Raw genomic sequence first — 13,562 nt, forward strand, 5'->3', positions numbered from 1 at the left:
AGGGAGGAGCAGATCCCGGAGCACAGCTACCATCTAGCGGCCACACGGCGGAGGGAGGGCCTGACACCTGCCGGACACGCCGGGGACTGCACCGTAGAGCTCTAAAAGACGGAGCTATGCTTCCGCGGTAAAGCGACGCAGAGGCTACGTAGCCTACGGCGTAGGGAACGCGCGACGCGCAAGTACGCCGTTGGCTCTGCGTTGGTGTAACGCGGAACCATAAATCAGCCTAAGGCAACGTCCTTTCTTGCGTTCTTGTGTTACGAAAACACTTGGAAAAATCATTTTGGTTGTTTATTTTGGTTATTTCCAAAAATAAGAATTGAAATACAAAAGAAATGAAAGAAAAGAAAACAACAAATAAACATGAAGTTAATGCCAATTTTTGAATGAATTAATCCTTTATTTGAACATGGTTAAAAAATATATATATACATATATAGGACTGTCTCAGAAAATTAGAATATTGTGATAAAGTCCTTTATTTTCTGTAATGCAATTAAAAAAACAAAAATGTCATACATTCTGGATTCATTACAAATCAACTGAAATATTGCAAGCCTTTTATTATTTTAATATTTTGCTGATTATGGCTTACAGTTTAAGATTAAGATTCCCAGAATATTCTAATTTTTTGAGATAGGATATTTGAGTTTTCTTAAGATGTAAGCCATGATCAGCAATATTAAAATAATAAAAGGCTTGCAATATTTCAGTTGATTTGTAATGAATCCAGAATGTATGATATTTTTGCTTTTTTAATTGCATCACAGAAAATCACAATATTCTTATTTTCTGAGACAGTCCTGTATATATATATATATATATATATATATATATATATATATATATATATATATATATATATATATATATATATATATATAGACAAGTAAAAACAAATGAAAACAGTGCAATATTTATGAATAAAAAACAAATCAACAAGCCTCACAGGCAACCAAAACATGTTCAAAAGGATTAGGAGGAAGTCGTAGATTTATGTAATCCTAACCCTTATTTACATTATCATCGTCAGCACTTGACTTTTACAAATTCTTATCCCAATGTGGGATAACTTTAACGAACGAATATTGTATTTTAACATTAATGTAAATATTTTGCTATTGCTGTACTTCCAGTATTCATTCTTATGTAAATAAATATATTCTACATTATCATTATTATATCACTCATCCTTCTGTGCATACAGGACTGTCTCAGAAAATTAGAACATTGTGATAAAGTTCTTTATTTTCTGTAATGCAATTAAAAAAACTAAAATGTCATACATTCTGGATTCATTACAAATCAACTGAAATATTGCAAGCCTTTTATTATTTTATTATTGCTGATTATGGTTTACAGGTTAAGATTAAGATTCCCAGAATATTCACATTTTTTTAGATAGGATATTTGAGTTTTCTTAAGCTGTAAGCCATGATCAGCAATATTAAAATAATAAAAGGCTTGCAATATTTCAGTTGATTTGTAATGAATCCAGAATGTATGACATTTTTGCATTACAGAAAATAAAGGACTTTATCACAACATTCTAATTTTCCGAGACAGTCCTGTATATGTATTGTACATACATACATACATACATACATACATACATACATACATACATACATACATACATACATACATACATACATACATACATACATACATACATACATACATACATACCGGTACATACATACATACCGGTACATACATACATACATACATATATATATATATATATATATATATAATACATATATATATATATATATATATATATATATATATATATATATATATATATATATATATATATATATATATATATATATATATATATATATATATATATATATATATATAATATATATACATACCTAAGTACACACATACATACACATGTACATAATATGCACACACATGCATACATACACCTACGCATACACATATACTGTACATATACAACATACTTACATCCTCACATACCTGCATACCTACGTAACGGTACACACATACATACTGCTACATACTATACTGACCATATAGATTGTTGTCCGGGCACTTGGAGTTTTCAAATTTAATTTCCTCCTTAAATTATAAACCCCCTTCCTCTCTGAGAACATCACTTGGATATTTCCACGGATTTTGCATTAGACCAAAATACTGTTTATTACGAAAACACTTGGAAAAATCATTTTGTTTGTTTGTTTGTTTATTTCGGTCATTTCCAAAATAATAATTCAAATACAAAAGAAATGAGAGAAAAGAAAACAACAAATAAACATGAAGTTAATGCTAATATTGCATTAGATAAAAATACTGTATATTACGAAAACCCTTGGAAAAATCATTTTGGTTGTTTGTTTGTTTATTTTGGTCATTTCCAAAATAATAATTCAAATACAAAAAAATGAAAGAAAAGACAACAACAAATAAACATGAAGTTAATGCCGATATTGCATAGGCCGGATTATCCATATACTGAACCGGGCGAGCGCCCAGGGTCACCAGCCAATGAGGGGGCACCGAATCAAATGACTAACTGGACCATATATGTGATATTTGGTTATTGTCTCTATAGATTTGCTGGAAGATGAGCAAACAGGTGCAGCAGTAACCAATGATATAATAAAAATACATGAAAATAATAATTATAATAATAATAATAATAAAATAAAAAGAATTGTGTTTGAGTGAGTGTGCTGTTCCATACCTTCACATCAGCTCATTCAGTAGGCCTGTTTGATTGTTTAGTCATATGCTGTAATAGTTGTGCATGTAGGCCTCAGACAGGCCGTACATGATGGAAATGATGATAGTTAACATGGTGTTACATTGGCATGTGAGTTTCATTCTGATTCATCAGTGTAGTATGGCGTTTGTAGACTCATGTCTATCTGTGGTGTTACTCTTAGTAGGTTGCTTGTATTATATTTATTTCTAGTATGAGTGTTGAGCATGTACATCAGCAATACGTTAATGTAAATTTATGGTCTTTATATAGTAAATTTCCCTTTTTTACCGTAAAATGTGGGAGGAGGGGGCACTTTACATGTTGTCACCCTGGGGCACCACACTGAGTTAATCCGGGTCTGATTAGACCAAAATATATAAACAAAACAAGACCGAAAAGGTGTAGGCTGAAGTTTAACTTATTACACCTATTTCTGTCAGCTCCTACATATACCAATACAGAGCAGTAAATCCATTAAAAGAAAAACGTTTCATATACTTTTTGTATATTGAAAACATTCAATATACCGCATAGACCTATTATCTATTTAAGACACTTACATAAACACTCATACAATAGCATAACACTTAATGAGCACCTTGTTCTTCAATATTTTTTTTAAATATTTGGTATGTACTGCAGTCTTTAATTTCCATTTCCAAAACATTCCACAGATTAACCCCATAAACTGAAACAGATCTATGTCTGTCCTTTGTTTTTGTGAACATACAGCTTCCTCTCAGTTCATATACACTTTGTCTCTGCTTGTTTCGCCGACCTGGGAGGAGGAAATCCTCGATTTTGATCTCACCTGTCTATAAAGGTTGGCACGGTATGAAGCATTTTAAAAATCATTCGTTGAGGCATTTTAACTAACAAGACAGAGTCTTTGCTAGACCCATCTCTAACTCACTTCCCATATGGAACAAAATAAAGAATTTGCTGACTTTCTCTAGAAAAAATGATACTGCTAAATGCCGGTGCAGTATTTGAAATAAAAGCAGGTTTATAGCTACCGGTAATTCGTTTGTTTAAATTCCTTTTGATAGATATAATGCAAGTTGATCCAAACTACTTGATTTTAATTTAAATTCAGATCAATATAAATATTGGACTTTTGAAAACTTTTGAAATCTCAGCTAAAATGAATTAGAATTCCTTGCAAATGCAAATGTGTAAAAAGCAGCACTCCCTCTTGAATTCCTATGCTTTGTGTGGATAATTTAAAGCATTCAATTATAGTTTGACTCTTAGTATTAAGCAAACACACAACCTTATAAGTAGAATATATTTTTCACTGTGGTATTATTATTTTTTCTCTTTTTTCATTTACAAAAATGAACTGAAAAAAATAATGTGGGCAATACTAAGCACAAATGAAGTGGTTGTAGATCCACCTTTTGGCCCATTCATCTTCGCAACATTAAATCACTCAGGTGAAAACTGCCCAAGCACATGCTGAAGGTTCTGGCCTGATGAAGCCAACAGGACAACATCATCTGCAAATAGCAGAGATGAAATCCTGTGGTTCCTAAACTGGACCCCCTATGGCCCCTGGCTACGCCTAGACATCCTGTCCATAAAAATTATGAACAGAACCGGTGACAAAGTGCAGCCCTGCCGAAGTCCAACATGCACTTGGAACAAGTCTGACCTTCTGCTGGCAATGCAAACCAAGCTTTTGCTACGTTCGTACAGAGACCGAACAGCCCTTAGCAGAGGGCCCCGGATACTCGCGGAGGAACCCCTACAGAATACCACGAGGGACATGGTCAAATACCAGATCCACAAAGCACAAGCGATGGTTGGGCAAACTCCCATGAACCCTCAAGCACCCTGTGTTCAAAGACGGGGACGAAAACCGCATTGTTCCTCCTGAATCTGAGTTTTGACTGAATATCCTCTCCAGTACCCTGGCGTAGACTTTCCCGAGGCTGAGAAGTGTGATCCCTCTATAGTTGGAACAGACTCTCCAGTCCCCCTTTTTAAAAAGAGGGAACACCACCCCGGTTTGCCACTCCAGCGACACTGTCCCAGACCTCCATATGATATTGTAGAGGCGTGTCAGCTGAGACAGCCACACAAAATCCAGAGATTTGAGGTAGTCAGGGCCGATTCTCATCCACCCTTAGCACTTTGTAAAACTACCTTAGTTACTATGGCTTGGGTGATGGAAGAGTACACCTCAGAGTCCACAGCCTCTGCTTCATTTCCAAAACTATTTTTTTTCCCAGCCATTATGATGTAGGTTTCTAGGTGTGCTTCAGATCCTTGCTCTGTTGCATGACTTAACATTCACCAAGGCTTAGCTGTCAAAAAATAGCTTCTATTTGCCTTTAGAAGAGTCTGGTATATGGAGGGGTTGATGGTCAATTCAGTGACTGCAAGGCAATCAAGTTCTGTGGCTGCAAATCAAAGCCAAATTATGACTCCTTTACTACTGTTTTTGGTGCTTTTAGTGGGTATGTGGTTGTTCTGTTTAACTGTTTGTCTTTCTTCAAACATTGTGTTGGGCACCAAAGACAAACCCCTCCCTTTTGGACTCATCTGTTCACCAAACATTTTCAAGGATTCTTGTGGTTTGTTTATAATTGCAAAGCGTGCTTCCACCTTAGTTTTAGACAGGCTTTCAGATCAGGTTATCAAGAGTTGATTTAAAATGCTTGACAACAATTTACCCATTTAAATCCTATGAAAGCGGTACAATGGGGTGCTTAGTATTTTTTTTAAACTTAATTTTCTGAAATAAATTACATTGCAAAAAGAAAGAAAAAGGACATAATGTTCATAACGCTGTGATTACATCATACTAAGACAAACTGTGATTAGAAGATCTTTATTATGTTTTTACACAAACACACATAATCCCAGGATTAAAAAGGAGGTACATCTTTATACAAAAAAAACAATGTATTATTCTCTTTTTGGAAACTCAGTCAATTGCTTTCCATATGAGCACGATAACTAGATTACAGTGCAGCAGGATAAAAGTAGTTGTACTGTGGCACAAGAAGAATTTGAACGGAAATTGTATTATTTTGATTTACTTTTGATGATAAAAGATTAGAGGGTCGAATTGTAAAATAATATCACACCACTGATTAACTGCAGGCTCTACATAGGAATAGATAAATTAGAAAATATTTACACATTGACCTTTACACAGATTGGCCCATACACAGCAGCAAATTATTCAGAGTAATAACACAAGGTCGAAACACAAAATACCAACAAACATGTACTTGAAAGGAGTACAATGGAAAAATCCTGAGGGATATCATTTGTTTACTGAAACTAAAACATGATAAATTAGTCATTAGTGCATAAACCTAAAGAAAGGCACCAGAGGCGTAGAAGTGTATTACAAAATGGGAGGTGCCATCTAGAGTGTAGTATCTGTCTGTTCTCATGAACTAGGTACTTCAGCTACTTTTAAAATGATCTTTATAACAGCTTATTACCATCTTAAAAACAGCAAAAAAATATTTGATTATTGTGACAGAATATACTTTTTATTCTGAATATACATATAACACAGTCCTTAAAATATATTACCTGTCATGTATTTTACATTTAACATTGAATTACAAAATCAAAAAGCCGCCGTATGTGGTTCTTTCAAGCATTATAGGTCTTTATCTTCTGAAGTATGGCTCCGCAGCAGATCGGACATTTAACGAGCGACTCTGAACATTTCTTGCAACTGACCAGGTGACCGCACGGTATGAAGACAATGGAGATATCTCTGTCCATACATATTTTGCACAGCTTTTCCATCTGCAGTTTCCGTAGTTTCTCCAGTGGATCCTCATCTGTACAAGAGTGATTCAATTAGAAATTTCAAATATAATTTTGTCATGGACATCTTGGACTCAGAAGGTTAACTGACTGATTGTTTGAAATGATGTATGAATACTGAAGAGGTTTCAAACTCCAACATTTCACAGATTTTAAGAAATTCAAATGTTTTGTGCTTTAGTGTATATGTTGTGACAAGTAGTAAATGATACAGCTGTGCCAAAAAGAAACTACAAGCTTTTAAAATTCAGGTTTTATGTATTAAAACATAATGATAATTATCTAATCCTTACGATGTCTTAAAATGAGGATCATACTAACTTTAGATGAATAACCACAACATATTAATTCAACAAAACATATGAATGCAAAAGTGCTTGAAATTGGATTCATCACAAGAAAGGAACATTACTTTTTTCTTCTGTGCTGGTGGAGATGCTCTCCCCTGCGTTGTGAAAGCAGGCCTCCACAAGCGCTTCCACACTAGAGTAGCCTGAACCTGTGCTGCTGATTTTCTCCAAGATAGTCTTCTCCACTATACTGCTCTCAAACCCCATTTCTATAGCTTTCAGAGCCAACGGTGACTGCAGTATACCTGAAAAAAGATGAAAATAAAAAGCTGGCTCACATATCTACTTTTTTTCCAGCGACACAATTGTAATTTGATGAAATTCTTTATTTACTGTAGTCTTTAGGAACATATGATTAATGTTTTTTTGATAAGTATCTTTGTACTTTGAGATAAACTGAATAAAATATCCAAATATTTACCATTTCTATCACTTGAAAATCCATTCTGTTGTGGAGTCTAGAAACAAAAAAGTCACAAAATCAAGTTAAATAAAACAAATGCCTGTGAGTGACGAAAAAAACAACAACCTGGGATTACAACACTTAAAACCCCACATTTTTGTTTCAATCCATAAAAGCATAAAGCACACTAAACAGACATTTTAACTTTGTACCATATGCAAAAGGACCATGTGCACCACTGAACTTTAATTCATGCAAGGTGAATGAAAAGACCACAAAACGAACTTGTTCTCAAGTTGACATGCAACTGGGTTAACCCAAGTCATTTTAAGGCATTGCTCAGCTGGTTCAGGTTTATTTTAACCCACAGCCCCCATTCCTCCCACCTACTAAAAGAGAGAAGAAAAATAATAATTATAAAAATAGTATCTGGCAACTACTATCTGAATTAAAGCTCCAGAATGTAATGTAATGTTGTATAGCATACTGGGATGTAGTGGAATATGCTTTCTAGTTTCCTCAGAGGTTGAGAAATGACAACTATCTGGAAAACCAAGTTTTCCAGAACAAAACTCTGATTTTAGAAAGCAGTTTTAAACAAAGCTGTAGGTCCGAATAGGCTAATGACAAGCAATTCCTTGTTTAATCTTTTTTTTTTTAAGTCAGACTGGAAGGTAAAGTTTTAAAAGAAACATCAAAAAGACAAACAAGATGAATGCTTACCGCACTGTTTTGTTGTGGTCTTTGTAGCTGGATACTGTTGACAAATTCATGGCCTTTTTCTGCCAACAGAAAGCTGCATCTAAAAAAAAAAAAAAAACCCAAAAAATTAAATGTCGAGTCAAAAATAATATATTTGCACTTATACACAGTACATGCTTACTAAGAAGAAACACTGATGGCTGTTATTACCCTGGGTAGTGTTTGGCATGCTCTTCCCAAGGATCTTCCTCAGGCTGCCAACTTTTCAAACCTCCACCACAGCGAAAGCATGACACCCCGTCTCCTGTACCTGGAGACAATTTTAAGCATGTCTATGTTGAAATATGTGAGTGAATGAATGAATAAATACATACACACATGTGCATGAAAAATAAAACAACATAAAATGAGATCTGAAATTTTACACTGTCTTCTTCCTTTTTGGTCTTTTTCAATGGTCTTCTTGGTCATTACCTATGCTGTAGAATCCAGCTCTGGCAAGCCTCTCGTGGTCAACAGGGTGATGAACATTTGCAAAGCTACTCAGCCTCTCCTCAAAACTCCCCATCTGGACACTTCTAGGCTGACTGGACTGACTGCTGCTGCTTTCTACCGCATCCTCCTCTGGATTCCCCTGCAGTGGTACGTTGCCGACGTCGTGCCCAAGAATGAAGTAGCAGTTGGGAAAATGTTTGTTATGTTCTTCCCAGGCGTTATCCCCAGCTTCCCAGCCATTGAGCCTGCCTCCACAGCAGAAACACTGCACCTGGTCCCTCTGCCCCAAGTAGTAGAGGCCAGCTTGGGCCAGATCTCGTGGCCTCACGGGGGAATTAGGGGGCCATGAGGAGAAGGTACTGTAGCGAGTTTCTTCACTGGCCATGTTTGGTGTCATAGGGTATGGGGTCTGATCAACCACTGCTCCTGTTCTCAATTGATATTCCATATCTTCTGCAGCTTCATTGTAGATGGAAACATTAGTTAGAGATGAGTGACAACTTGTGTTACAATTTGTGGGGTGGGCGCAGCTGAGAAACGTGCACGATGGGGAAACCTGTAGCAATGGCAAAGATTATCTATTAATTTAGAAAAAGCAGAAAGTTAAACGTTAAACACCTTCTTTCATTAGATACATTTATTTACCAGTTTGTGCCTTTCTACAGGTGTATCTCCGGTGTACCAGTTTTCTACAGTCTTCTGGCAACTGAAACAGCGGACTTTGTCGCCATCGCCGGTGAAGTAGAAGCCAGCCCGGGCCAGCCGTTCTGCTGGGACCTGCCGAGCCAGGCTGGAGCCGCAGAAGGAGTTCAGGCGATTGTTCATCAGGGAATAATCCGCCTGCTGGTCGGTTTCCAAATGGTCATCTTGGCTGCGATCGCACATAATTAAACGAGCAAACTGCACGGTGTATAAATATGATGAACACAATCGCTGTGGATTGAAGGGGAAAAAAAAAATAGATAGCAAAATTAATTTTCAAGTTAATGAAACAAACAAAACATGGCTGAGGACATATATATTTGGCAGTTTAAACTCAGACATAATGCAAGCCAATCATTATGTTTGGATCTTTTTAGGCTTCAAAATAGATTTGCAGGATTTATCAGAGATTAAAATTATCCAACCTTCCCATCTTTATCTCCACTAACAACTTCATTTTAACTTGGAAAAGGTAGGAAATTGTAACTTGCCAAGTTTTTTTCCTGTTTTTTTTTTGTTTGTTTGTGTAAAGCAAAGTTTCATTACCAGTTTTATAGTTCACTTAAGAAGAAAAAGAGCTAATAGTATTTTACCATCACTTTGTCCAATAACTCATGAAAGACTTAACTTGGTCAGCCATCTTTCTGGAGAATTACTTAAAATGCAGAAACAGGGGTTGACAGACTTTACCACAGATCTCGTCTAGAAACTGGAACTGTAGTTGGCTTCTTTTTTTTTTCTTACTTCATTCAGGTTTAAGTTTGAAACTACACGTTCCTAAATTTTAAGAAATGCAGCATCAAATTAGTAGTAAAAGACTCGTAAAATGTTATTGCATGTGTGGCAGTTTACTACATTAGCCTCTAAAAGCTTAAACACAACACAGATATGGGCCTGTAGATATCAGTGCAGCAGATTTTTGATGTGTTCACTGATATATGTGATCCCTCAATGTGAGTTACAATAAAGAGAATGTATTCATATCAACAGAACCAATGAACTGATCTCCACCCCTAGACAGTCACTATACCTTTAAGAAAGAAATTTAAAAAAGCCAGAGGGTAGTCACATGGAAAAACTGAATGCTTAATGTGAGGGTTGGGTACTGGAAGTGCAGGCTGGCACAAAGAAAAGTACATCCTGACACACCTACGAGAATGTAACCTGATGCCAGCTGTTCCGGGGAGGCGTTTAAAGAGATAAGACAGTAGTACACCAATTATGCAGTTACCCCCTATTTCTAGATAAGGATGACATATAATTTATGACACACAGACTTCTAATGAAGTGTGATGCATTGTGCAAATAATTCAGAAACTTTGAGGCATGTGATGTTGCAACACAAAAGCATGTGCCCTGCAACTCCGTCTGACACATACCTAGGACGGCCTGCTCTCCTTTGTTGTCACTTAAATATTTTAACATAAACTACTCCCTAAACAACGTTGTTCCACATCGTGTGATCTAAACCAGGTATTGATCAAGCAACTATACATTGATCTGTGTGTCTGTTTGTGTTCAGGACAGCTGGTGATCTTTGCACTGCGTCAAGTGTCTCCTCCTTCAATAAACCCATAACATGTTTAGTAATCTGCTGGTGCATCAGCACAAACATCTGCTTAACTCTCTGGTTTCCTGGCCTTCACGGCCTGGATCAAAGCTGAAAGTGTCCGGAGGTGTTTCCCCATGTGTTAGTAAACCCCTGCGCTACTTTGAATGTACATTAATGTGTGTCGCACCAGGTCCAGAAAGCTCCACCAGCTTCATGTTTCACCGACCCAACAACCCGCCCACCGCCTCCTCACCACCATGGACACTTCACTGAGACAACACAAGCTGCACGGTGCCGTGTTAGGAGCAAGAAAGCAGCACCATGGCTGAAAAGTACGCGGTTCTGTTCTGTAAAAGTCCAAATGTTGTGTTTGGACTTTGCTCCCCGCTAGCTACAGCCCCTGCTACTAGCGTTAGCCCGTTTGCGAGCGTGTAAAACGTCCCCGAACTTGAAGGATTACCTTGATGTGCCGTATGGGTAGGTCGTCACTTCGAGACTCCAGCCAGTCCCCACTGAAGCAGCAGAAAGAGAAGTCAAAGATTCAAAGGTACTGTTTTTATTTTGACGTGACCTCCCTCCCTGAACTGAAAGCAGAGGGGATGTGCGCGCGCAGCCCCGGCCCCGCCCACCGTGACGTCAGGGGCCGGGGGCTTGTCCGAGGCACGTCAAGGGCTTTGATGAATCTATTTTATGTCTGTGTACATAATTTCCAGAGGTGTCAAAAGTATTCACATTCATTACTCAGGTAGAAGTATAGATACTACAGTTTAAAAATACTCCTGTAGAAGTTGAAGTATCAACTCAAGTTTTTTACTCAAGTAAAAGTATAAAAGTACTGGTTTCAAAACTACTTAAAAGTATAAAAGTAAAAGTAATGTAAGGGGGAAAAAGCCATTAAGGACAAAAGCCATTGAAAATGAATGCATCTTAGTATAATGCAAATATATTAAAGAACCATATATGTGTACTATTGAGCATTAACATGTGTTTCAGAGAGCAGAAGATATGATGACTAGATGCCTATAAGTATTGTAATGGTGCAAAAAGTCAAACTTCAGAGGCATGTTAGGCATGTCATGGGGTCACACTCCCAGACCACCTTATTATAAATAATGAGACGGTGTCTGAGGGGAAGCTGATTGTGGATCAATTCAATAAATTCTTTGTAAATGTTGGCCCACAGCTGGCCAAGGACATCCCTGAATCACCATTGCGCTGGGACCATTTTGACTCTGATAAGAATACAATCACTAAAAATTCATGTCTGTTACTTGAACCAGTCACTGAAGCAGAAGTTGTAAATGCCCTCACACAGTGCAAATCTACATCTTCAGTAGATGTAGACGAAATTGACATGAGACTGTTGAAGGCGTTACAAAAAGGAATTATAACACCACTCACGCACATATGTAACTTATCCTTCAAAACCGGTGTATTTCCAGACAAAATGAAAATAGCAAAGGTATTACCATTGTATAAAAGTGGTGATATAAATATGACTACAAACTATCGCCCGGTCTCCTTATTGCCGCAGTGTTCAAAGATTTTAGAAAAACTCTATAATAGCAGATTGGAAAAGTTCATGACTGAACACAACATCCTGTGTGACAGCCAATACAGGTTCAGAAAGCAACATTCGACAGCACTTGCCCCCACAGAGTCCTTAGAACTGATTAAAGATGCGCTTGACCACAAATTATATATAGTAGGCATCTTTATTGACCTCAAAAAAGCTTTTGACACTATAAATCACGATATTTTGATTGAAAAATTATATGATTACGGTATCAGAGATACAGCTTTAAGATGGATCAAAAGCTATCTATCTGGTAGAGTCCAATATGTCCAGATGGGAACAAATAGGTCTACATGCCTGGACGTCGTCTGTGGGGTCCCACAGGGGTCAGTCTTAGGCCCTAAGCTATTTACTCTATATATCAATGACATAATCAAAACATCTGATGTATTAAAACTTATTTTATTTGCTGATGATACAAATATTTTCTGCTCAGGAAACGACTTGAATATACTGGAAAAAGTGATTAACAGAGAAATGACAAAACTAAATACATGGTTTAATATAAACAAATTATCACTAAATCTGGCAAAGACCAAATTCATGTTATTTGGGAGAAATAATGTAAAGAAAAGCATAAACTTGCAAGTTAATGGAAACAATATAGAAAGAGTGAGGGAACATAAGGTTCTGGGTATATTAGTGGATGACCTCTTGACATGGCGACCACATGTAAAAATAATTCAAAATAAGATGGCAAGGAGTGTGTCCATTCTGTGGAAATTGCAGAAATCTCTCAATTTAAACTCGCTTAAGACCATATACTCGGCACTAATAGATCCACATATGAGGTACTGTGTAGAAAATTGGGGTTTCACTTACAAGGGCATTACAGAACCAATATTTAAATTGCAAAAAAAAATCATTCATTCTGTCCCAGCCAGGGCACATACGAACGAACTGTTCATAAAGACGAAATATCTAAAACTGAGAGAGATACTTCATTTGCAGATGCTACAAACAATTTACAAAGCAACACAGGCGGCATTACCAGTAAATGTTCAGAAATTGTTCACTCTTAGTCAAGGTCCTCACAGCATGCGCAGCTCGCTGCAGTTTAAACAGAAAAAGATAAGGACAACGATGGGAAGCCATAGTCGGATGTGTCCAAAGCTCGTGAGGAGATGAAGTCAGTACGAGCGGAGGGGGCAAAGGCTGTGGCGGCTAGAGAGCCAGAGGACAGCGACTAATCAAAATCTGCATTGACACACGCACCTCCATTGCAAAGTGGATTGCATGCA

The 13,562-nt window shown here is 37.0% G+C and overlaps 1 protein-coding gene across 1 annotated transcript; it reads right to left on the reverse strand.

Annotated features, from left to right (window-relative positions):
• Nucleotides 1-5,563: 5,563 nt before the first annotated feature.
• Nucleotides 5,564-11,362, reverse strand: xiap (X-linked inhibitor of apoptosis). Its single transcript, XM_061725787.1, has 8 exons — nucleotides 11,206-11,362; nucleotides 9,137-9,424; nucleotides 8,471-9,047; nucleotides 8,207-8,306; nucleotides 8,018-8,096; nucleotides 7,313-7,349; nucleotides 6,954-7,136; nucleotides 5,564-6,555 (listed from the first exon to the last, which is right to left on the reverse strand). Exons 2-8 carry the CDS (start codon nucleotides 9,374-9,376, stop codon nucleotides 6,362-6,364), a joined length of 1,410 nt encoding a protein of 469 aa, XP_061581771.1. The 5' UTR covers nucleotides 9,377-9,424; nucleotides 11,206-11,362; the 3' UTR covers nucleotides 5,564-6,361.
• Nucleotides 11,363-13,562: the final 2,200 nt, after the last annotated feature.

Source organism: Cololabis saira, chromosome 7, assembly GCF_033807715.1.
Source record: "Cololabis saira isolate AMF1-May2022 chromosome 7, fColSai1.1, whole genome shotgun sequence".
NCBI classification, from domain to species: Eukaryota; Metazoa; Chordata; class Actinopteri; order Beloniformes; family Belonidae; genus Cololabis; species Cololabis saira.

Excerpts from the sequence above, each read along its gene's own strand:
- xiap (XM_061725787.1), bottom strand. The coding sequence starts at position 9,376 with ATGTGCGATCGCAGCCAAGATGACCATTTGGAAACCGACCAGCAGGCG. Across the intron at positions 7,350-8,017 it reads GACCACAACAAAACAGTGCG|ACTCCACAACAGAATGGATT; the intron begins GTAAGCATTCAT and ends TTTTGTTTCTAG. Across the intron at positions 7,137-7,312 it reads ATTTTCAAGTGATAGAAATG|GTATACTGCAGTCACCGTTG; the intron begins GTAAATATTTGG and ends ATCTTTTTTCAG.